At 34.7% G+C, this 26201-nt stretch overlaps 1 protein-coding gene across 8 annotated transcripts in view; it reads right to left on the reverse strand.

Annotated features, from left to right (window-relative positions):
• The window catches only part of DOCK9 (dedicator of cytokinesis 9), a 111824-nt gene that overhangs the window by 46624 nt on the left and 38999 nt on the right, over positions 1–26201 (reverse strand). For all 8 annotated transcript variants that reach the window (XM_059835941.1, XM_059835943.1, XM_059835944.1 and 5 more), the window contains exons 9-28: positions 25773–25840; positions 22345–22419; positions 22105–22245; positions 21548–21748; positions 21283–21405; positions 18781–18863; positions 18216–18338; positions 16303–16382; positions 16036–16223; positions 15847–15912; positions 15184–15276; positions 14784–14907; positions 14281–14402; positions 12813–12899; positions 12086–12175; positions 7478–7593; positions 7274–7343; positions 7015–7140; positions 6814–6885; positions 242–388 (exon numbers count right to left, since the gene is read on the reverse strand). In XM_059835941.1, the coding sequence (XP_059691924.1) occupies positions 242–388; positions 6814–6885; positions 7015–7140; positions 7274–7343; positions 7478–7593; positions 12086–12175; positions 12813–12899; positions 14281–14402; positions 14784–14907; positions 15184–15276; positions 15847–15912; positions 16036–16223; positions 16303–16382; positions 18216–18338; positions 18781–18863; positions 21283–21405; positions 21548–21748; positions 22105–22245; positions 22345–22419; positions 25773–25840 (2195 nt within the window). The remainder of the gene's footprint in view (positions 1–241; positions 389–6813; positions 6886–7014; positions 7141–7273; positions 7344–7477; positions 7594–12085; positions 12176–12812; positions 12900–14280; positions 14403–14783; positions 14908–15183; positions 15277–15846; positions 15913–16035; positions 16224–16302; positions 16383–18215; positions 18339–18780; positions 18864–21282; positions 21406–21547; positions 21749–22104; positions 22246–22344; positions 22420–25772; positions 25841–26201) is intronic.

The raw sequence follows: 26201 nt of genomic DNA on the forward strand, positions 1-26201 counted from the left end.
AAACATTTTGGATAAAATACAGATTCATTTTAAAAATATCAAACTTTTGAACAGATGTCTTCTTGATTACAGAAGACACAAATTATACTTCAATGCATTTTAACTTGGACATAGAATTATACTCAAAAAGCATTGTGCACATTCAGTTTTACGTGAGTTGGCTTTAACATTCTTTAAAATCCACGAAGAAGCAGTATTATTGAAAAAGTAACCTCAGAGCCCAAGTCGCTTGTGTACCTACTTTTATAAAGGCAGCAAGGCTATGGTTTGCATTTTTTGAAGCCTCTGGATTGTCTCTGTACTTCTGAGTGATGTGTGGCATTAGCATATTAACAACTGTTTCAACTGCATGATGAAAGGAAGCGGAAAATCTCTGGTTTCGCAACAGCTAGAAATAAATTCAGATACAATATTTAATATGGTTTATAACACTAAAATAGATCAGAAAACTTACCTGAGATAAAATATAGATAACCTGACAGGGAGAGGGAAGACAAAGTTTTCAAATTTTCTCATTTGTCATTTAAAGTAATATTTTCTTTATATTCAATATTTTCCTGAACCTTCTAGACTGAGGGGGGAAAAAGAGCATTTGGTTAAAAGAAAATATTACAACACGCACGAACATCTGTTATCAAAATTCAAGCAAGGCAGTCTTTGATGACAAAAACACGTGTATAAAAGTTTGTAAGTGTAATGCATTAATATTTTTCTATACTACAATAAACTTGATGACAGAAGCTAAGAATAAGAGGGAATCATTTAATTTTATCTATCTTCCTTTTGAAGGCAGACATCAGCTGGTTCACATATAGTAACTGCATTATCAGACTCTCCTTTCTGTCTTGGAAAAAAAACAAAAACAATTTTTGCTGTTCTGCAACTATATTTTTAACAATTCCTTTGCCTTTTGCCATTGTGGAAATTCTCATCCATGCTTCTTTGTTTCTCTTGCTCATCAGCAACTTCAAATCTCAGCTCTTCCAGGCTTCAGAATCTTACTCTCCATGTTTTTAAGTTTCCACAATCAAAACTGTTTTCCCTTGCTTTTAGGTAGTTTGCCAATTAGCTTAAAAGAGTTCATTCATCCATGTTCACAATTTCCTCCTTTCCCCTCACCATCTATATTATCTTCATCAATGATTTTGTACATTCTGACCAATATTGGTCAATAAGTTCTCTTCAGCTCTTCGGCACTGCAGAGCCTCTTTTATTTTTCTACATCTTACAATCTTTCATAAAGATTCTGTCTTTTGTCTGAAGGGACTTAATGACAAGCGGGGTGAGGCTGAAGAAGTTGATGTTGACAAAAACTGATCCAACTGTAAAGTCATTATGTCTTTTCTTTCTGAAAACTGAAATCAAAACACCCAAGTGCTCTGAATACTTTGTTATTTAAATAGTTTTTTTGAACTATATTGAATGCAACATTCCTAGGCACAAGAAGTCATTGTGTCAAGGCCCTGCATAAATTGATGATCACACAATTTGCTCTAGTGTCTAGTTCTATTTTTAAAAAAGTATTAAAAAAGTATTTTAAAAAATAGATATATTAAGTTTGAAAAAGATCCCTGTATAAATATCAACAGTACTAATTAATAAAATAACAATTAAAAATTAAAAATTCTGTTGGTGGGTATGCCAGTCAGTGTCTTGTAACTCAGTCTTTATTGGACAGTAATTAAATATTTTTTTTAAATATTACAAAATTCTTGCCATAGAAATAATTTTGCTGCACCCAGAAATGCATCTTTGTATCAGATCTCATAAGTATTTCCTACGTTTCCTGGATGTTCTATTTATTAGCTTACCCAGTAAGACAGAAAAAAGCTAGCAAAATAATTTATTTGATATTTAAGGAGCTTGTAAATCAAAAAGCAATGTTCAGGAATGGGGATACATGCAAACAAGAGGTGAGTTCTGCTGCTTTTTCTTTCATGTCACAGGGAAGATGACAACGAGGTTAGTTCTAAAAGTGGAAATGTCTTTTTTAACATGAAATGTGGAGACAACAAAAATCTGTCATAAAAAGTCACTCCAGTAGTTTATAAGCTATGAACCTTACTTCATGCGATTGCAGGAGATGAATTAGAAAGAACAGCAGTTCAAGGTGATTCACAGTAAAGTACTGGAATCTAAAGGTAGTGTTAAAAGAATTTGTTTCCTTTGTAAAATTGAACAGTTCATATTTGGGGGTTGCTTTTGAAGATACGATTAAAAGCAAACAAAATATTAACCTGATGTGAATGGGGTTCCTTTGCAACAAGTAAACCTAGCATGTAGAACACTCTATTGAGTGGGACATCAACAGAAACCAGACAGGTATTTTCCAGTATGAAGCTTAGGGCTTTGGGGGTGGGGCTTTTTTGTTTGTTTTGGGGTGGTTTTCCTCTTCAGGTAGAATTACTGCATGCTTCTATACCTTTAAGTCCTAACAAAAAACACGGCAACATTTTGGTAGTTTCAATGTTCCATAAGAAAATCTCTGCATGAACTGTTATCATCTTAGAAAGATTTATGTCTACAGAACCTACTAAATCTATAAAAAAACCTCACTGCATATCCTTATTTTCCAAAATAAAATGGGGTCTCTTATAGAGTTAAAAGTGGCATCGGTATTTAGATGACATCTTGGTGGTTTATCTACTTCTTTCTGGCAACTTGGAATCATAAATAAAATGCAACTAGCAATTTGTACTTTCTTTGAAAGACTCATGCTCTTTCCATGCTCAGTATTTTCTCAGCCCACCTTCTACAAAATGCGTGTTAACAATTATGCTGTTAAGAGGTAGAGCAAACATTCATTAAAATGAAATTATGTAAATTTTTAGCCTACCTAAAGAATTTTGTAGGGCAGAAAGATTACTTAAAATGACCAAGACTTTTTTTCCCCAGAATTTACATGACCATATAAGCCCATGTAATAGACAAAATTTGATGCAACAAGTTGATGTAAAACATCACTTAAAGAAAGGTCATAATTCCTAGACCAATCTTCAGAAATATAAACATACACTGAATTGTCTCTTGCCTACATCTTTTGGTGCATTTTAATGAAAATCCTATGCTTAGTTATAACAACCCTTAGAAATCAATCCCAGAAGACCACAGTTTGTACAGCACGTAATTAGTAAATCACAAAATGAACTGCTCAGTCTTTCAAGTACAGCAAAGTTGAGGCCATTAGGTCTCAGCCACTGGTTGTTACTACTAAACAAAGAAAATAATCAGTGCCTTTTCTTTTAGTTACTTAGGTCACTTGGACATCTAGGTTTTTATGAGTAGTAGCAATTTTTCAGATTGTATTGTAGGTGTACCTTCACACCGTATTTCCATAACACCAGGTAATTAAATCAGTCTCAGGCATCTGTAATTGACACACTGTTCCTCCACCAACTTTGTTTTCCCTAAAATGAAAGTCTTGTTAAATTGAATTTGTTCTTCAGACATATGTGCTGGTGCTCTCCAAATATAATTTATGTATTAAAAATAAAAAAAAATTAAAAAAATAAAAAGGAACTAGCAGTAATGTGAATGCTCATCAATGGTAGTGTACCATACTATACAAGAGATGCAGATTATATGGGAGAGGATACCGAAGACTTGGACATTGGTGGAATCATTCTGAAAAGTAAATTGCATTTGGTTTTTGTTTGTTTACACAGATTCCTGCTTTAAAAAAGATGATATTCTACTGTACTTATTTTATCCACCGTCTGATGTCAATTTAAAAATGTAATCCCTATTGGCAGGAAGATATAATTAAATTAAGGAAATGGGTTTGCATGACAGCAAATTAGTGGTTTCTTTGAAGTTTTTTTTTAAACCAATATGCTGCTTCCAAACTTGTAAAGACTTCTGTAGGTTTGTTAAAATCTGGAAAAATTATGTAAACTTTGTTTAGCCAAGCACAAATCAGCATATTGTTGTTTTTCAGAGTATCATCTACGAAATCCAACAGAAAACTTCCTCAAGCTATATAAGCTTCACAAACACCATGTTTTGAAAAACCTTGCCCAGATGCACCACATTCTGTAATCAGAAAAACTGTATCCTTCTTTCAGAGCTGAACACTGTAAAATAAAAAGTACTGCCAGCACTGTCAGGTAAGTACTGAAACCAACTGAAACCAACAAAAATTATTTCAGTTTTTTTAATAGAATTTTTAAATTATAAAATTTTAATTCAATTCCAGAAGTCTCTAGAAAATTTCAGCTTTAAATAAGAAGCAGTGTTTTCTGCTTTATAAGACTATACTTTCATTTCAGTTGAATTGATTAAAGTAATATAATTAATTTAACTGATTACAATAAGCTCAAAATAGTGGGGGTGAAATAAGAAATACTCCATTCAGAGTGAACAGAAGCACAAACTCCTTCCTCAGGGAACATCAAATCAATAATGGAAATTTAAACTTAAAGATCCATCCTGAATTATTTGAACAGATACTATGAAACAGAAAAAAGTGAACAAGAAAAAAACTCCATCTGAATATTTTTCTTACTTTGGCTTGAAATAACAGTATTTCTATTGATTAGTGGTAGAAAAAGTTGTAAGTCTTTTCTTTCTGCTAGAAATTTTGAGGAATTCCCAAACAGCTGATCAGTTAAAACGAGAAAGAAGTTTGACATCTTAAATGCAAAAGCATGCACGGCACTACATGCACAGCAAACCCTTTGTGCATCTATTTGCATTCTAAAAACTCCTGAAACAAACGGTAGCTGTCACACTTCCCTAGACAGTTTAAGAAGTTAGTGATAAAAGCTTGCCTTTTTCCACATTTCAAAAGATACTTAAATCTGTAGTACTGGTACCATGTAAATATTCAAATTCCCCCCACCTCCTTAAACTAAAGACCTATTTCTAGATTAAACAGACTACAAATACCAGGTAAAAGTTTATGTCTGTATACTAGAGTGCATCAGGTTGTTTTTGCACCAAACATTTTCCCTGACAACAATTGTCTAACCTGGTTTTAAAAAAATCTGCCAGTAAAGGTTCCAGAATTTCCAGAAAAACTGCCCCAATTGAAAGCTGAGATTTTATTTAAAAAACAAAATTATTTCATCCTTTCTTTTTAGTAACAGAAAGGAGATCATTCTCTTCATTATATTTTAAATGGCGACAACTCCTTTTCACCCATACAAAAATGCAACACAGCAGCTAGCATCTCATGACGCTACAAGCAAAATTTTAGGTCCTCTTCAAATGCAAAATAACAGGATGAAGTCAGATAGTCTTTGCAGATTTTATCTACTCATAGAAACTGAAAGTCAGAATAAAACATAGCTGGGCAGACTGAGGTGGGGGGAAGTTAAGCTTAAAATACACAACCGATTTTGCTATTAAATGAGGAGCCTCACAAACTGACTTGAGCTCCTCCTGCATTTCAAAGCAATGGGAAAAATAGTTACGCATATTTCAGATTTTTCTCCTTATTTAATTTGGATTGTTAAAAAAAAATAATTCCTTCTATTTCTACAAAGGGTGCAATGCTGAAGCCTGGTATCTTTACTGTGTGATGTATTTCAGTAGAACGCATAGTTCAACTTGAATCCATAAATCATGCTTTTCTTCTCTATTATTATGATTTTCTGCAAATTATGTCTCACTAATTAGTGCTAAAATGAGTCCAGTTGAACACTGTATTAAGGCAGATTTTTTTATTTACTACTAGATAACAGTCGGTCTGGTGATACAATTTAATTCTTCTAACTAAAAGCAAACCAGTAACATGAACAGGAAAACATTTTTATTCTGTATTAGTATTCTAAGAAAAAGTGATGGTTACTAGGATTTCGACATCAAACACGTTACTTTAGAGAATATCTAATGACGAAAAATTCATTTGACCAATTACCACATGGAGCTTACTTCTTAAATGAAAAATTAAGCAATAATTTCTTTAAAGATTAAATCTACTGAAATAGAAAAGTCCAGACACTTAAAGTAAGTTGAACTGAGACTCAAACTCTACGACCATACCACAGCAGAACAGTATTAAGTGTAGCACTCTAAAGCTTTTTTCCTGATCATTGGCCTATTATTCCCCCCTGCCTCCATGTACTTCAGACTTCCAGTTATGTTCTAAATACACATTGAAAATACTGATAAAGATTTCAGAACAACCTGGTATGTTACTCAGCTGGGACTATTTTGTATACTTGAAACTTTACTTTCAAGACTTGTTTTAACACAGAAGTAAGTAAACTAAAAAGCTGTCACCAATGTAAGAAAAATACTGCTTATAGGCCAAGCTGGTAGAAAAATGCCTGTTTCTAAATTTTAGCATTCTCCTTCCAGCATAGGAAATAACACAGAATTAAACATTGATACTTCTTATCACATACAGGAGGACTGTAAACTGCATGATTCACCATTCTCAGTCATTTTATATCACAGCTACTGTACTACTCAGGAAAAAGCCCACATATTTTTGGGTAGTACTTACATCAAAGCCCACAGTGTTACCTATTGCTTCCAGCTTCATTGTACCGTAAGTATTAAGAAATCTTACTAGAGGGTCTGATGATTTACATAGACTACTCCACTGTACGGATTTTAAGGGGTTTCTATCCTTTTACAGTAACACTGAATCTAGCCCTGCAGTTTTTCCTATCTAATATTTCAACTGATTTCTCCTGCTGCTTTGCTCTTTCCCTCCCTTTCTTACAAATAATGTTATTACATATAAAACATAACCAAGTATATATAAAACTTTTTCTTCTAATAGGCAATAAAAATATGTGATTGAAGAAAGAAGAGACTATACAAATTCTTTTTATAACTTTTTTTTTGCAAAAGTTGACATACCTTCACTTTAGAGTTTTCTATCAAATGCTGAGCCATTGATTTTATCAGAACTTCAAAGAAAAACCATGAATACTGCAGAGAAAAGAAAATTTTCCGTAAAATTGTGTCATGCATTCAATAATTATTTCAATACAATTAGTTACTATTCTTCAGTTATGACCAGATAAGAACATAGAGTAAGAAGTATAGTTCAATATATACCTTAAGTAGCTTGTTGCTTGTAAGAAAGTCAGCAGATGGCTTTAAAATTGTTGTCATGGACTTTGTCAATTCTTCATGTACTGTCTTATATTCAGAAGCAACATAGGGTTCAGCTTTATAAGCATACTGGGGGAGGAAAACAGGAATATAATATGAAACTACGACATAATAGGAAACAATTGAAATTAAACAGATGCAACTAAATCTAAATATACTCTTTTTAGAGAAATGAAAAAAGGAAACATTTACTTTTACCAACCTTGACATAAGATCTCAGGTAGCTATCCAAGCCTTCTTCATGACACTGAGCAACAATATGGATAATAACCCTAAACAGAAGTCAGAAACCAAGTAAGCCTACAAAGAAAGCTATGATTGCAATAGCAAAAATGCTACTCAGTTACAGATTTACGTGATAACCCAGCCATCACTTAAACTCTATGAAGCACTTAAAATTATTTACCTTGTCACATTCACTGCAACTTCCTCTTGAGTTGCTCTAGTGAGAACTCTAAACAACTGGTTTAGAACAGTTGGCAGGAAAGCTATCATCACATGGCCTTCCATAGCATGAAGGCTCTAAAAAAAAGCAGTAATACTGTCACTCCCTTGAAACAATGGCATTTAAATCACAAGTTCTGAAATGATAATATTTACTGCAAGTCTTTTTCCAAAAATACACTGCTTGCACTATTTGGTGTTAATTATCTGAAATACTGCACAGAAAGCAATTGAGAGTAGTTTCCAACATAAATATTTGGTAAATAGCTTCTACATTCATGTAAATTAGGGATAAAAATTAGGTTTTATTTAAAGCATTTTAGAAGTAGTTATTTGTACTTTTCCATTGAAACGCATACTAGGTAATGTGTCAGTGAAAAGACTACCTGTGTACACCATAGCAAGCTGACACTGACACTCTGGTATACTTTGCTATTTCATCCACCAACGCAGACATTTAGCAAACAGAAGTTCCACAAAAACATACAGATTACTCATCTGTGATAAGTGCAATACTAGTTACTGCAAAACAATAAACTAATATGTTAAAAAACACAATTAACTAAAATCCCTACCTAATGCTGGAAATTGGAAACAGTGAATTACTAACCACTCAACTTCACGATATGCCTTTGCATTCCATGACGTGCAAAAAATATTACAGACATAACCACCCTGACATGAAAGGCAGTGTATGGCATTTCATCCTACATTGTTTTATGCCACAAAATTCGCTGGAGTAAAGGGGAGTTAGACAAAAAAAATTTGCTGAACACGCACACAGACAACACATTTCAAACATTTCGATTCAGTGTTAAGTAGCTGTCTTGTCTTTGAATGTTTGCCTGTATGCACATTCACACTATTCAGGACTCAAAACAGTCCTCCTTCCTATGTGATGTATGATTTTTCCTGGAAACAGCAGTCATAGGCTACAGCATCTTTTCTATAAGCCTTGAATATCAGAGCATTGGGTAAACATGTTAATGGAACTTCAGCTCACACTTTTGTTCATGATGCAGACATTTTTTCTTAAAGGTGCTGTTTTAAGTAGGACTCTGAAATGGACGCATAACCCAACTTCTGATGCTGTTGAGTATTCATTTACACTTAAGACTGCCAGAAGTAGCTGTGCCCTTTGATCTCTCAGGCAGCAATGGAAGTAACTACAAGCAGATACCTCAAACTTATGAGATGCTAAGTGATGTTTGGGTTCATGAAACATGAAGGAGAGCATACAAACATCTTGAGTCCGGTGAGTCTCAGAAAACCTTTAATTAGAGGTGTCAAATGGTGCTTACACAAAATCCTGTTAGGGAGGGCAAGAGCAGAAAGAAGAGAGAACAGGAGAACACTTGTCAGGTTCGGTAACCCAAGCTACTCTGCCAGTAGCACACTGACTTCGTGGAGAAAAGTAAATCTTAAGTATTTAAATGTGTCATTGCCATTATAGCATAGACAGTACCGTAGGAAACTGTCACCAACAAACTGAAACACTGATCTTGAAGAACATTTAGCACTCAGGCTGGCCAAGTCTGCCACAGGTAGGTACAGGCTGACACACAGAAGGCAAGCTCTCAATACACAGGAGAAGTATTTGGGTCCCTGTGAGGCCTAGCTAGACAGGAATTTGGCCCAATGCAATTGAGAATAGCCATAATTTGTAAATGACACAGAAGATAGCATTTGTTTTCTGCTACCATGAAGTGAGGCAATAAAGTCAATATGATGTGTTAATCTAGTGGTGTGGAACATGTCCATACTGTGTGGTGAGAGTGTTCTGGTGTTTGACAACAAGCAAAAGTTATACAGAGGCTCTGCAGTTGCATTATTCTGTCCCAGGGATTTTGGCAAGACGTGGTCTTGTCACTGAAGCTAAAGATTTTGCTACTGTGGAATTAATATAAATAAATTAAGTGTTTAAGCAAAGGAATAAGCTACCCAAATATGTTACAGTATATGTGATCATACATGATTTATATCAGTAAATGATGTGATTTGGGAGTGATCTGAGAAAGTGTTCTTTGGAGCCTTCCCTAAAATGATACTTTAATATCTGATGGTCCCTTTGTTCTACCAGACTAACAAGAGTTGTGAATACCAAGAAGAGAATCAAGCCTTGGATTCCATCCAACTGTCATTTTTGATGGTCAGCAGGTAACAAGATAAATCTGAAATTGCCATGCTAATCCCTGGAAGATATTTTGATTATATCAGATTCAAGTAGAGCTCTAGCATACTTAAGAAACAGTGGGATTTCTTGAAGTACTGTGAATCCCGATGAATCAAACAGGTCAGAAACTGACTGAGGGTTGTTTACAACGTCAGCTCCTGAGGTGAGAATCAACCAACTGCCCACAAAGTACAGAGTTGTTCCATTCCTCATAACATGAACAGTCACTGCTGCCAGGACCCTGATAAAGAGGCTCTCCATAGTGCGCAAACTGATTTTTTTAATAGTAGTGATTCAGACTTGTTATGTATGCAGAGATTTTAGTAATAATGGTTCTTTTCATGTAACATCTGGCTGTTTCCCAGACCAACTGCTTTATATTACAGCACCAGAAAGAGCAAATTCTGTTTTTTCACCTGAATTTATCAATAAAGGCATTCAATTCCCTGAGGTCCAGTACGGGTAACAAGCCTTCCCTTCTTTTCGATACCAGAAAACATCTGCCATTTTCTCTGGCACCTCAAGTAGCAGGAAGGCTACACCCCTTGAAAAAAAGTGATGGAAATGATACTGACAATTTTAAAGAGCTTCAGTGAAGACCTCTAAGACCTCTAATTCATGATGACAGATACTCAGAACATACCACCTTTTTTTTTTTCTCTCTGTATAATAAAGACAGGTTAAGTCCAATGATAAAGGTTCAGTGTCCCAACTGATCTCAAAACCACAGCCAGAGGACAAGAAGGCAAAGCTGCACTAAAGAGAAAAATGCCTTTTATGACTAGGACTTCTGAAAACATGGGTGATTCCTTTGTTTGTAGTTTGATAGAACACAGGAGGAAATTGAATACCAGTAACTTCAAATCCCTTGCCAGAAAAGTACAAACAGTAGGAAGTAAGAGGTAAAGAGTCTCCCTTCTTCAAACAGAAATCTCAGACAGCAGGACCACAATCTCCCAGAAGGATTACTTGGGGAAAGATGGAATAATCCCCTTAGCCTCAAGGCAAGATGAAACACTCTGAAGCAGTGGTTCTTGTCTTCTGTCTCTATTGGAGAGACTTCTTCAGGGCACAAACCACATATATGCAGTTAGAAAGACTATATTTTGAAAAGTGTCATGATGACAGAGGATTTGCAAGTGTGGTACCAGGGAGGGATTCTGCCAATAAGCTGCCTCTAACTCCAGTAGGGCCTCTTGATACTGCAGAGTGCTGACTTTTAAAGCCAAAACACTACCAGGCTTAGTGCTAGTGCCATCTAATTTGGGGCTATTTGGTACAATTACTGCTACAGAAAGCAGTGGAAATAAGGATGGCTCCAGATCTAAAATTATCAAGGAACTCGGAACAGACACTTGAAGTGAGAAACACAGACAGAGAAATGACATCTTATAACAAAACAGGAACGTCAGTAGCAGAAACCCAAGTGAGAGGCATCTCTAGTGACTCATTAAGTAACCATGGGGGATGATAAAGTTCAGCTACAAGACTGTTTGTTCTTTGCCTTACACTTTATGTGAAGCTACCATGGCCAGAATCCCTTCTAAGGGGTTGTATTATTGTCATACGCTTTGCCAGCCCGTTTTGGGATTGCAACATTTCAGAATGATAAGGACAAATAGAAGATTGAGAAACAGGTCTATCAGTAAAAAATGGTAATAATAAAAAAACCTATTTCCAAATAGACTTATTCTCTCTTCCTGCTATTAATGTACTGTGTCCTGTTTTGTACCAAAGTTGATCACTGAAGTCTTGAGGCAAGGAATATGACATGGTTTTGACATAACCAAGGTCACAAAGCAAGTCCAGTCCAGAATTGCACCACATTCAATAGCTAAGTTGTTACTTAAATGTCCTGAGTAGATAGTCCAGTTATATTAATTGATGGTATTCAATTACAACAATAAACTCTGTTGTGCCTAAGAAAAATCAGGAGTTACTTGTGATACCTTACATAGATTTTTTTAAGGTGACTGAATTTTGGGCTTCATTTTAGAAATCTGGCCTACTTGGTTAAGACAAAATTGCTGTGGAAACCATGCACTCTACTGCTCTAATCCTGAAAGAGAACTGTAGACATGACAATGATGACCTCCTAAGCAAAATTTTAGAAAATCAAGAGTCATCATTCCTTACCAGTCCCACATGCAATTCAATTTGATTATTTTGACAAACTAAGCCATTAATGTTTCAAAATTATCGCTCATAAGGCTGACCAATACTGTCTCATTATTTCCTCTTATATTGCAATTGTAAATTTTTCTAGGGCAGGAAGTATCTTTTTGTTCTTTTTATAATGCATATTCCACTAATGAGACCTAGAAAATGTCTGAAGCCCCTAGATTTTGTGAAAGTATAAATAAATAATACAATCTGTTATTCACTGACATTTTATACCTTAAGATATTTTACAAGATCAGTTCCTAGTGCACGAGCTCCAGACTCTGTTTTCTGACAGTACTGAAAAAAATTATGCAAGTGCTGGTCCTGTCAAAGACAAAAAGAACAACAAATTAAACAATATCTAACGTAACTACCCATAATCCAAAACAGAACACATTACAAATATTTAAATAGAGAAAACCATATACAAGTCCATAGATTCAAAAGTAATTGAAATACTCCGAAGACTAATTTAGTCTACGTGTAACATTGATTTTTTTTAACATAAGAAACTTCCAGTGATTTTTTAATACCTGTTATACAAAACACCACCTATATTTGCTTCAAAGCCACTGACATGCGGAAAATAGCATACCTAATGTTAGTTATCCCAAGCGATCATAATGTGTGTTTTATCAGCAGCTATAACAGGACTCACTGCTTTGTAGACATGCCAGTAAATAACTTTCAGACAACTATGACCTCTCATCTAACAGGAAAATTCAGATTGGAATGGACGACAATGAACAGCTTCCATTTAAGATCAGCTGTTTTTCACAGCTGATGTGAAAAAGAGATACCATGCAGAGTGTCCAAGAGACAAAAAAGTAAGAGACCAGCATATTGAGTTTAAGAATCTTCCCAAATATTGTATATACATAACAAACATACAACATATACAAACATATAACAAACAAACAATCCTAAAACTTTCTCTAATTTAATTTGTTTTATAACTCACCTGCGTATACACAGTAGACACCAGATGAGTGGATATTTTTAACAGTTGTTTGCCTCCATCTACCCATTTAATTTCAGGACCAGAATGCTGCACGCACACATGCAGAGGAAAAGTAAAATAATGCAGTGGTATACTAGAGTAAAACAATTTGTATACAGTACCACAAACACCACTTCTTTTTTAAAAACAGGTTGAAGAAATGTGTGCAATGAATAAAGTCATAAAAAAAGGAAAATTATGCAGCCAATATTACCAAAAGCATTTATGAAGCTTAACATGTTTTTTTATAAGTCCCAAAGTAGTTTCCTCACTGGCTAACAAAATTGATTTTCTGTAAGTCACAGATTTCATGTTTCCCCTACAACTCTGCAAAGAAACTTCTAACTAGAGAGAAATATCTACTAGTTTTCTGAGAAAAATAACACAAGAATTTCCACAGGTACCGACACAGTTTAAACCTTAATATAGGTCACCAATAGGTAGCAGCCAGTGCCTCCTTTCCATCCCATTTCCAAAGAACTGAGAATGGCAATGCTCAGCTGTCTACCATGACAACCAGTTAGGGAAGAGATTTTACTGACAGATCTACAACTAGTCATATTGGTCCTAACCTTCTACCTATGGGCATGAGCAGAGACAAACAGCAGAGGCATAAAGAATACACCTATAATGTGAAAAGATGAAAGATGTGAAGGAGACAATGGTTGGAAAGCTTACAGCAGAGTTTAAAAAGGAAAAAGTGGTAGAATAGGAGGAGATCAGCACCTCTTGCTGTTGATTTTAGACCTCTTCCACCAGAATGAGTCAATTTTGTCTCTGCATTTCATTCTCTTCGTCAAATCCCCTACCACATTTTACATTTTGTATCCTCCTCAGTATAATTTTTATCACTACAATTTTGCAAGCTTTCTGCTTTGAAAAATACAACCATAAATTTTACTAGTGAAGTATAAAGATCACAAAAATCAAGATGTGAGAATAAGACTTTTTCAGGAATAAAGGACTTACTGAAAGCAGACAGCATGAAATGCTAAAAAAGATTTAGTAAAGGACTTCAGATTATTTGCATATCTTCATAAACTCAGAATAGTTTAATATATTTAAAAATTACTGTAACTTCTAGTTAATCATTACTACAAAAAATGAAACTTAAACATTTCCTAAGTACATCAGCTAAATAATAACAGAAATAAGTATTTAACAATTTAAACAAAAAACTGTATCAGAGCGGTTGATTCAAATTCTTGTAAAAATCAGAATTTAGTCATAAGTTTTATCTCCCATTTCTGTTTGGGTTTGTTTGTTTCCTTTAAGTCAGATGTCTAACTTTTGCAAAGTACTCCATTTCAACTACAAAAGAAAAAAATTTCTACTAGAAAATTACTTAAATCTTATCAGACTGGGGAATTACAAACCTTCTCTCCACATTTTTTTTTTTTAAAATTAGAGCAATTTTTTTATAACATACCTTTCCAACCCCCACTTCTTGATAACTAAGATAGCCTGACGGAAGATTTACTGACACTGGGGTGTGTTGCTCATTGGTCACCACTCTTCCATCTTTTATTAAAGGAAGCCAAGAATACCCAACTACGGAACATGAAAGGTAAGTAATTTTAAACATGTTATGAATCTTTACATAAACCCTTACAAAAGTCTTACTGTACACTTTTGATATATAATTCATAAACCAGAAAATGTTACCGTAAGGGCCAAATGATTTGAACTCAAATTATTAGAAATAATTAAAAAAGCAAATAAATTGTCATGAAAAAAAACCATACATTTGATAGACATTCTAAAACAACATTTGAAACATTTAAATTAAAAGAAATATTTAATGAAATCTTTCAGTCAGTATAATGCAATTAGAAAGCATTATATGGATCACAAAAGTCACAGGTTACCAAATATGCATACTTCATAATATCTCCCCTATTGTTACTGGAAGTAAAGCATTAGTATACAAACCTTGTGTTTCAACAACATCTTTCTTCTTTGTACTCCCTTTGCTTGAATTATCACAGCTGACATGGTAGAAGGTAAACAACAAATGGTGCTTTTCATGTAACTGAGTGGGCAATTCTATTTTAATCTGAAAGGGAAAGAATCACAAGCTTTGTAGAAGTCTTCAGCTAGAGTAGTGACATACCTTACTGGTTGCACGCTTAAAAAGCAATTCCAGGTTACATGTTATTCGAAGCAAGATCAAGAAACACACCCACAAAACTTAGAAAAATTTACTTCAACTGAAAAAGGGGGTCTGATTTAACTGAAATCATTATCTTTGCAATCCTCAAATCTTTTCTTGTATTTCTGAAACTTACATAATACCTAAACCAGTAAAAGTTACCTCAGAAAGGTAGCTTACCTCATCATAAAACTCTGGATTTTGATGGTGATGTAGAACAGCAGCAAACGCACTTCTAGTAAATACTGGTCCACCTGGCCTACCATAGATACACTAATAATAGAAAAAAGAACAAAAAAACACAAACCCTGTGATCCTTTTTCACTGTCAGCTTAGAATCTGTTTCACCTAGAATTTGAAATATTTCAACTTGTGTTTAACTTGGTTCCTTTGCACAGACAGGGGATTACATGATCTGTAGTCTGCCTGCTGTGCAGTAGAGCTGACACTTTGATTTCACCTCAGGATTCCCATACATTTTTCTCCTTCTTTTCTTCCAGGCACCTCTTATACACTGTGGCAGCTCATAAGCGCAGATCTTGGCTCTGCAGTTGATCTAAAGCTTTACTGCTTTAACCTTCTGTGAAGTAGGCATAAGCCACCCTTGTTTGCAACAAGGTTATTCTTGGAAATTTTGTTGATATAAAAGAAATGAATGAGGGTTCTTTAGTAATCTTTAATATTAAAAACAAGCAAGTCATCTAGAAGTTACTCTTGGGCCAAATGCAAAAGGAGGACAGAAAGCCACCATCCTAAACTAGATAAATTAATCCGGTACTACTGTGTTACTTGGCTAACTGTTCACTATTTTCTTTTATCAGTCGCAAAAATCAAAAGACTAACCTTTAATGGCAAAGAATCCTCTTCATCAGAATCCTTGAACTCAATGCATACTGCAATATTTCTAGCCTAAAGCAGTATTTAAAAACAAAAACCCAAACACTTAATCGTAAGGATCATCACAGAAATATAATGTGTAAACAAACTTAACCAAACCTGAGAAAGAATAACGTACAGTTTTACTGTACTCACCTTTGCAAAAGACTTTTGACTGTCATATTTCAAGTATTTTGGATAAACATAAAGATGATTGTTGTAGATGGTGAAAGGCTGAGTGTGTTTTGGTATACAGGGAACAAATTCCTCTATTTCAAACGTTACTAGTGTCTTGGTACTGTTTTCAAACTGTTTCATGGGAATGTATGATGAGTTAACATAATCTGAAAATACATAAAAAACAATAAAAAACTGAAGAGAAAAAGCCTGAATGACCATTTAACAGTGTTTATTAATACTTACTTGGAAAATCTGGTGACACATTATCAATTGTAACATCCAGATTTCCTAAAATAACAGGAAGTTTGGCCATCTTTTCAGGTCTATAGGAAGGAAAAAAACCTCAAAGTCAGGCTAAATGCAAAACTATCAGATGCCAGAGAAAAGTCATAATAGGAAACAGAGGCAAAAGTAATATCCTGAAATAGGAGTATGAGAGGAAAGGCGGTTTGGGAGTAGATGACTGATCTGATCCTTGTTTTTTGCCTAGAATCACAGTTTTCTTCTTTAAATTTTAAAAAAAAAAAAAGTAAGGCTTTATTCACAAGTGTGGAGAAGGTTAAGACAAAGCATGATGTTTTTCTTTCTTTAAATCCAAATGAAAAACTTTGTTAAAGATAGGTTTTGTTTGCCATATCAAAACTCACTATCATTTGCAGCAAAGAGGGGAGCTATAAGTAAGCTTTTTAAATCTCGATGGCCAATGATAAGCATTTATGGTAATGGAGTAAACTTGGGGGAAAAGCAAAGGAGGAGAGAAATCAGTAAGTTAACAAAATACATCTTCTACGCAGTAATTTTTTTCCTACCTCCTCCTTTTTCTAGAGTAATAACTCACCCTGCAAAATATTTACTATTAACTAGCCTACTATGAGATTTCTTAGATATTATCATGTAGCTAGTTCAGAAATACTATTTGAAATAGGAGTATTTTCCATGTGAAAACACCAGTGCAGAACCCTTGATTAGTAAAAGACAGTCAGCAGCATGGGTTTTTAAAAATTATTACAGAGGAAGTGGATACAAAATTTTCCCAAAATGCAATCCCATGCTGTGAAGCAAACAACTTTTTCTGGCTGGAGTCTGGATTCTAATTCCAATAGCTAAGCCTTAGACATTACAAACTCTTTCTTACTAAAATTTGTGTGAAATACTGTACATGATTCCACAAACAGGATGCTGAAATAGCCAAAAGCATTTCCTTAATTCACAAAGTAAGTGATGTGGCAGGCTAATTTGCTATATTAGTTTCAGTTTCAATAATACTGTTTATGGCAAGGAGTATCAGTACACAGCAATTTCAATGCTATGTGAATTTCAATGAAACTTTATAAGCAGCTTGCTAAACTAGAATTAAAATATCTATTACAAACCACATCTCCTTGTCAGATTTGGTAAGCAAGAATAAAATTAAGCAGCTATAGCCCAAGCCTCTTGCGATTAGCGATTGTTCAAATTAATACAACTCCAGATAACTGTACCATAACAGAAGTGGAAATGCCTTTGCAAAGTAGCAAAGATTGCTCTATTATTTTACATCCTATTTAATAAGAAAGGGGATTAAAACTAGTTTATTAATAAGGTCATCTGTTAGTAGGAGATTCTTAAGCCTTGAACAGAAACTAATGCAGTCTTTAAGAATACTTTGTAAAAAAGTATGACCAATGTTCTGTTACTTAGGCATCCTGCGCTGCATGTACTCCCAAGGAAGGTGGAATGGATACTGGCTTGAATCCCTTTCCCTGAGAGCTAGCATTCTCCGTCCAAGGTCAGTGAACACATGATTTATGCTAATACTTGCTTTCCTTTGAGAATCAGAAGACTGTAGTGTACAAGCATAACTCCTAACACAAATCTACTTCAGGATATGATGCTTACTGCATGTTAAACATGCCATAATACTTCAGTCCTGCTTGTGGCCCCCAAATACTGCAAAGGAAAGATCTGTAGCTTGTATGAAGGCCTTGATTATATTTATACAACTTCTATATTTGAAGTGAAAACATATAAATACATACATCAAAAGATTAGATGCTCCAGTTCAAGACCATAACAAAAAATGGTGGGGCTTGGGGGTGCCTGGGTGGTCGTCGTGTGTGTTAGGGTGTGGTTGGTTTGTTTGGTTTTGTTTTTTGAAGCGGGGAAATTACACTTACTTCCTGAAATCCGCTAACAATTTCAGCATGTCTTCATTTGAAAGTTTATTACTGTCTTGTCTGAAGAGAGGAGAAAATCTTGCATTTTTGTCCAGGGTTCCTGAGGCATCTTTAAACAGCGTCCTGAAAGTCAAAATCTTGCTTTAAGCTGAGTTTATGAAAGTGTTGAAATTCACTTCAGGAATTTTCCTTACCACAAATAGAACGTATGGCACCACCCTTCACATTAAGCATTTAATACTCTTGTCATTGTAGGTGAGTTTTAACATATAAATATCTCACAGTCTAACAAATCAAGTGTGAACTATTTCACTCTTAGTAAAAAAAATATTGACCCTAGAAAACAGTTGGTAATATTCAATGGTTTGAATAATAATACAATGAATGTTTCTAACTTTTTTCCCTACTACAGAGCTGAAGTGTAAGTTTGTCAGAAATCTTTGGTTAATTGAGAGTAAGACAAGAAATAATTTAAATAGCACATTGTTTTAGAAGAAGTGTAATGCAGATAATAATGTTAAAGAAAAGTTAGGAAAAAATACAGATTGACAAGATCTGTCCTTACCTAGCTGCCCAGGCAAAAGGCATTCTGTATTGACCTAATCTCTGGCATGCCTGCTTAGCATTCTTCAAAACTTTCTGTGCAACCTGCAAGGGACACAAGAAATAGCCACATTTTAAAAGCTACATTTTTTGCACCATTAGTACACAAGGAAAACCCCACATATTGACACTGATATGAATTGGAAAATTTTCTTTAGAAGATTAATCCTAAGTATGCGAGTAAAAGACAAATGAAAATACCTCTTAACAATTCATTTCAGGTTAAGCAGGGCCTGCTGATTTCACAGCATTTCATGGGTGAAAACACAGACTCATCTACACTCCCAATAATACATATTTAATTAAGCAAGAAAAAAAATTGTTATATACAAAACTCATACAAAAGCTAGAGCAAAATTCAACTGGAATTTAAGACAAAATTGGGACTCCAGATAAAAGCATTTCCCCTTTCACTTGCTCCCCTATTCACCACCCAGTCTATGTACCAGAACACATTCCTGCAGAGTAAATAGTAAAATACTCTGCAATACTTGTATTACAAGTACACACACAATATGGGGAAAAGTTGTATAAAGATCACACGGACAATCCTATGTATGGACATTGCAACATTGTTTTCATTAAAACTTGAAATTTTTGGGTTTGTTAACTTTTAAGTGAAGACACAATTCCATTATACAGAACCAACATGTGTAAGAACCAGAGCTAGAAACCCACTAGGTTGAGTTGTTCAACACTGAGCTGAACCACTTAAGCTAAAGCAGAAGTTCCTGCCAGAGTAGCAGGCTTCTCTTTTCCAGAAACCAGATTCTCCTATGTGCCTACACAGAGCAAAATTATTTGCCAGAGACAAAAAACCCCCACAGAATAAACCTGCATGAATATCATCCCTGATCTATGCTGTTGACATTATGAAGAGCTGTTTCTATTAGTGTGTTGTTTAAGCCAACTCTCCATTATCCTTTCCTATAAAAAGGGGGAAATTGCACTCAGAAGTGTAGAACCTTGATAAGTAATCATCATTAATTCACTGTATTCAGTGAATTCACTCTTGGCTACAGAATTTGCTGCTTCCATTTTTCCTTTTTCTTGTCCAGAGTAGTAATTCTCCAGGGAACTGGAACTGGCTCATTGCACTGACACACATGGATGGCTGTATGGTTGGTAATGTTCTGTTTTGTTTCAAATTAATACGGTGTAATCCCAGAGAGATCCCAGAGAACAAGAACAGAAAAAAATTCAAACTAAGTGTTCAATTGTATAAAATTATAAGCAAATGAATACCAGAAATGCACAGCCTAAGGTGGTATAACCATGAATGTCCCTATTGGCTACTCCCGCAGTACAGGGCAACCCAAGTCTAGCACTCTACATCAAATTTGGGAACACTCAGGCTTACTTAACCTTCCCATGTGGATCAGGCTCAAGATCACCTAAACCAGTTACTCAGTTCAGATTTGTTTTAACTCAGGAACAGTCAGCATACATTTCAAAACCAGACTCCTAAAATACAAAACTGCTGTTTTCCAATGATAGCTGAAAAAAGAATCTCAAGTATTCCTGGAAAAGCAAATCAGTAGTTTGATCTATATTAAGACCAAGTGAAAAATACAGGTTTTTTACATGTAATTTAGCCAGCATTAAATCAGTAGGAATGAAACTGTTCCTCTGCAGAGACTGCAAGTTAACCCTTCCTTCTTCCCTTTCACTAGCTGAGAACAGGAAGAATGTCAACAGTAGCCAACACTGCTTACAAAAAACTTTTCTCCAAGTATCCTGGTCCAACTATTTAAGCACAACTGTAAATCAACAAAATTAAAACTCTATTTCTTCAGCGACAAACAAGAAGCAGCAACTGACAAAGCTTCTTGTAGATATGTTTCAGAAAACATCAAAATGTTATGTCATCCTAGAGTCCTGCAAATTTAAGATGTTTCAGTGGTTTATGTCCAAAAGTGATCTGGAGTTCTATTAAATCTGCAAAGCATTTTCTACATAAAAACACAGGCTTAATGATCTCAATGGTTCTGAAAGGAAAAACAGCAAGAGTGCAGACAAAGTTACAGTAAACTACGGTCACCAAAAGTGAGACAAAGGAAAAGTTAACAATGATACAGGAAATAAGATGCATTAACTAAGAGAGACAAACAGTTAATTTCTGACCTATACTTAATATTTCATTATTCAACAATTTTCAGCTCAACTTTCACATTGAAGCCTAATACTCTCTTGCCAAATCAGTTTACTTAAAGCCATTTTGAAAATTACAGATTATGTCACGATTATAAAAAGCTAAATAAATATTTCCCAATAATATATTAGACTTTATCTATAACATTTCAATTAATAATATTTACTAGTAGTAACTACAACTTCTAAATCAAATCATCCAGTTATCTGAATTTCCTATAAAAGAATTAAGCTTTTGATTGATATTTATTAATTTGAAATCAACCTGTCTTGCCTCGGCATTTTTTCCGTGCCACAGAAGAAGATAACGTACCTTTGAAGAATCTGAACTTTTCATATACGGTTCAGCACAATGTGTAATACTTCCCTGCAATACTTTTTCTATTCTAGCCACGAGGAAAATGTCAGTATGAGGACATGTGACTGAGAATATGCCCTAGAAATAAAACAAGAGATAAATATAAAAGGAAAATGCAGGCACATTTTACATCACATAACAGAAAGCCATCTGAAGCATGTAGAAAAACTCTCTACTTGTATCCAAAATCCTACCAATTTTTTAGGTTACTAGTTCTTACCTGCTTTGGATATTGTAACACAGTTTCGTGAATGTCTTGAATTCTGTGTAAGCTATCACCACTGCCATTCATCATTTGTTGAGATGCATTGCATATCATGTGCCTTACTGAGGCGTGGTTCAAATCAACATGGAAATCTGCTGAAATCTTCCGGTTGTTTTTAATATCAAATAGTGATAATGTGACAAAGAAAGGTTCTACCTAGACATTTTAAAAAAAATAATCAAGTGTCATTGCTGGCATCTATATTACTGTAAAAATGTGCATGAAAGGAAGATGAGTAACATTTTAGAAACAGTTACACAGGGCCATCACTCTAGATATTACTGACAAGATGTAAAAGGCAGTAAAAGAAAAATTCCACTTTCTACAACCCAACAAAAAGATTAGTAGCAAAGTTACTTTTTGTAGGATTTAGGCTCTCATTTTGATTTAAAGGAGTAGAGAAAAACCCCACAATATAAGTTTCTCAATCACAGCAAGTAATTCCTGCCATTAACAACAGTGCCAACAAAACATTACAATATTAACAGAAAATAATTAGATGAATTATTTACATTTGTTGTTGGTCCTTCTTCATTTTCTGCAACACAGCTTTGCAAATTAAAAGATAAATCGTTACACTTCACAAGAATTTTTTTTCCAAATTTCTCTTCAAATGGCTTCACTTCTGGTTCAATACCAGAAAAGTCAAGTTTCTTTAAAAAGAGAAAAGAAGAATTAAGGTAAGTTGTTTCTCACCTCAAAAGGATCAACATAAAAGAAAATAACATGCTTCCCTGTAAAAAAAGTCTAACCTGTGCATCTGGATCCAAGGCAAAAAGTTTAACTCTGCTTTCACTTTTCAACTTGATTTCTGCTTCTCTGGTACTCTGTTCAAAATAAGAAAAAAGTCTTAGTATCACACAATTAAATGAAAGTAGTTTTCAATTTCATTAATTTTTCTGTGACGTTAAAGTTTTACATGTTTTTAATTCATGCACTCTTCTCCCCCTAACTGAGCTTTGCAACTCCTTCGTTTAAATTGCTCCATCACGTCCAAGTAAAAAGCGAGAGCAGGCTACTCTCCTCTAAAGGCTTTTCCAGGCCTCAAAACACAAAAACATCCATCAGCAACATGTAACCTTCCAAGCTCATGGGAATTATACTCCAGCGTAGCTCATATAGCACTTTGCCTCCTTAAACAATAAATAACTTTCATAACACTATTTTATTTTTAAAAAAGAAGTACAAATGTAGGTCAAAGCTCAGAGTTATCCTGAGACCACAAGATTGCTCAGGAAACAACAGGTTACCTAAATTAAGAAACACCATCAGAGCTCTTTTTCTTTTTTTCCTTTTTCTTTTTTTTTTTTTCCTTTTCTTGCACTCTACTGCCAAAGAAGTGATTTTCCTGGGGGTAGATGGAAAAAACCCCAAAACTTCCAAAAGATAAAACCCTCACAATTAAAAGTTAGTTTGCAGAGTACACTGTACACTGATCCTGCCTGGGATTTCTGGATATCTACCTATTAACAGTAAAACGAAAGTAAAGTGGAACAAAATAGAATGTGAAAACTGATGGTAGACATAGGTTACTTTTTTTTTTTTATTTAAAGAGTATTCTATGATTTTTAAAGTCACAAGACACGACAAATGGATATATGTATGTGCCAAAATTACCATGTAGGAGAGCTGCCCTTCCCAAAGTAGTAGCTGGCTAAACAGGGATACAAAGTATTACATTACAGACAGGTGTGTATTTTTGGATCAGCCTGTATGGGTTAAAAGAAGTTACCAACTCAAAATGCTCATCACTGACCATCAGCTGGAAGTGGGCTACTGTCTACATCTGCTTTGCTGGAGATTGAAGAAACTCCTACTATGTCTCAAGAAAAAGAAAAAAAACAACAAAAAAAAACATCAGCTCTAAGAGCTCAAAATCCTGTTTTAGGTTGATAATAATAATTAAAAACAAAAAGAATTTGACTTAAAGGACGCATTACAGAAGAGGAACTTCTGAGGTGTGATTTTGAGTATAGATGCTCTAATGGATTTCATTTACTTTGTTATGTTTAACACACGCAGGAGATCTAGTCATAGGAGCAAGACAGAAACTGTTTCAGCTAAATCATCTTGAATAGTTTTAAATTCTTTGGTGTTTTGTGCATGAAAGACAAGACAAGACAAAAATATGCATTTTTGACTGACAGATCAGGGGCAATCAGTCAGAAGTCAGGAACGGAAAATGTATGTAGTCATCAACCGTGTCTTCAGCACAGCAGTGACTCTGTAATTCCGTTTCCTCAACTGTAAAACAGGGACAATATTTTCCTACCTCAAGGAATACTGGGACCCATAATGGTTAAGGAGGTACTTGGCACACTGATCATGACAGTCACATAGTTATTTAAGATAGAGGTCTAATTTGTTTTCTCCGAAGATTAAAAAACACCCCCAACAGCGCCCCCCCCCCCCCCCCCCCCCCCCAAAAAAAAAAAACCCCAAAACTGAAACCACCTACATTCACTCTTTGTACTTAGGTTACAGATAAAAGGAACATGAAGTAGGCAGGACAGACAGATTGAGATATATGTGTGCACATCTGTGCACTGAAGCACACAATACCATCCTGTTTAGTTTATGTTATAAACCAACAGCTGTTGATAGAAAAATTAAGGCTTGGAGATGTATTCACAAGGCTTAAACCTCTCCTAGGAAGACAGTTTTTTCCCCTATTGTCAGGTGCTCTACAATCACCCCTGAAGGAATTTCTCTTTCCTCATAAGGATATGAGGTCAGCTATTGTGAAAATCTCTTCCTAAACCCAACAAAAATAATAGAGCAACTATAAACTCTTCTAAAAGAAGGCTCAATGCCTTGTAAGTCTTCCACTGGGGGAAAAAAGAACCAAACCCAAATAACAGCTGAAAAGACAATGCAAGAAAGAATAGAGGGAAAAAAAAAAAAATCCTCAAAACAAACAGCATTTATATAAAGTAATCAAGTTAAGGCACAAACAGTGTACTAATGCAAACCGGCAGATTTTTTCCTGTACTTCTCCTCAGGGAAAAAAGGCTAGAAAAATACTTTAGAGCAAATTATTTTGAAAGATACTATTTAGTAAAGATGAACTAGAATGGGAAAACCAAAAAACTTATTTTGAAGAAAATAGAAATTTAAATGGGTTATAACCATAGGAAAAAAAAAGCGCCAAGGCTTAAAGAGCTGAGAAAAATACCATGCTAGAAAAACACCTAGCTTAAAAAGCTGCATGATTCCTATCAGAACGTTATGGAAACAGGAAGCAGCATTTGTAGCACTAAAAATATATGCAGGTGCTGCAGCCCTGAATAAAAGTCCCCTCTGGAAGTCATACAGAACCCAAACATTCCAATAACTCTGACTATAAAGAAAGAACAATCTTCCATACAACAAGAGCATCTAATTTTGTATTAGTTTCTGAAATAAATTTTCATAGCCTCACATAAGTATACTGTTTGATGCTTACAGCTCTTCCAAGGAAAACTTGATTGTCTGCATCACAATCCCAATTAATTTCCAAATACAGCTGCAGCTGGAGTTAGATTATCACGTAATAGCTTTTTGTGTACATGTGCTAAGTTGATTACAAAGCAGTAACAGAAAGAATTAAGACAGCCAACCAATTTGGGTGCAAAAAGCTTGTTAATGTATTCTGGTTGGATCTTTTGATACGTTAGCTATTGTAATAGATAGAATTTGTTGTACTGCTTGTTCTCAGTTTATAAGCTGCACTTCCTTCATGAGTAGTTACTAGCTCAGACAGAGCCTCAGAAAAGAAGCATCTTAAAATACATTCACATCATCACTGCTATTAAGCTCCTCTGGACTTCTAACTATAAAAATAAAACTTGACTTCAGTACAATTAGATTTCTATAGAAATACTTTAGCACTTACCCGCATGCAATAAAACAATACAAAATATGCAAAATACAATAAACTAATAAAATAAAACAACATGCTGCTTTTAAACAGCATGTAAAGATTTATATAAGCAACTTAAAGACAGTAGCTAGTTCGCTTCCAAAAACAGAAAATGAAGAAGCTCAATAACCACATCTATTCACGGAAGAGCTTCTAAGCTTTCAAAGCACCACAAACTGACTGGATGCTAGAAGCCAATACCTTACCTTTACTGCAAATTCCTGTGGCTAATTCATGTTTAGTACTTTATAACCTGAGTTGGCATTTACAATATATTACCTTGGCAATTTCAGGATAGTAGTTATCAAAACTACTTGATGAGCTTTCCATTTTGCTTTGTTCATCATCTGCAATTATAAAACCACATTTTAAAAAAAAATATATATATATATATAAAAAAACAAAACCAAAAAAACCCACTCACAAAACTCCGTAGCATAAATATTTCTGATTTTTTAATTTTATTTTTTTTTTAAACTCCTACCCCCTCAAAAATTACAACTGTTAACATAAACAGGTTGAGGACAACTTCATAATTTCATTTTGATGCAGTGACTTCTTGGAGGATGTAATCAGTTACATGAATTGTTAAAGTTGCAGTTATTTCTAATCTTACCTGGAAAACAGCTTTAATATTAATTTTGATATCTGCATGGGGAAAGAGGATACTCAATGCACAAATTTATGTTACGCTTTCCACTACGCATT

The sequence above is a fragment of the Gavia stellata genome, chromosome 1 (assembly GCF_030936135.1).
Source record: "Gavia stellata isolate bGavSte3 chromosome 1, bGavSte3.hap2, whole genome shotgun sequence".
Lineage (NCBI taxonomy): Eukaryota > Metazoa > Chordata > Aves > Gaviiformes > Gaviidae > Gavia > Gavia stellata.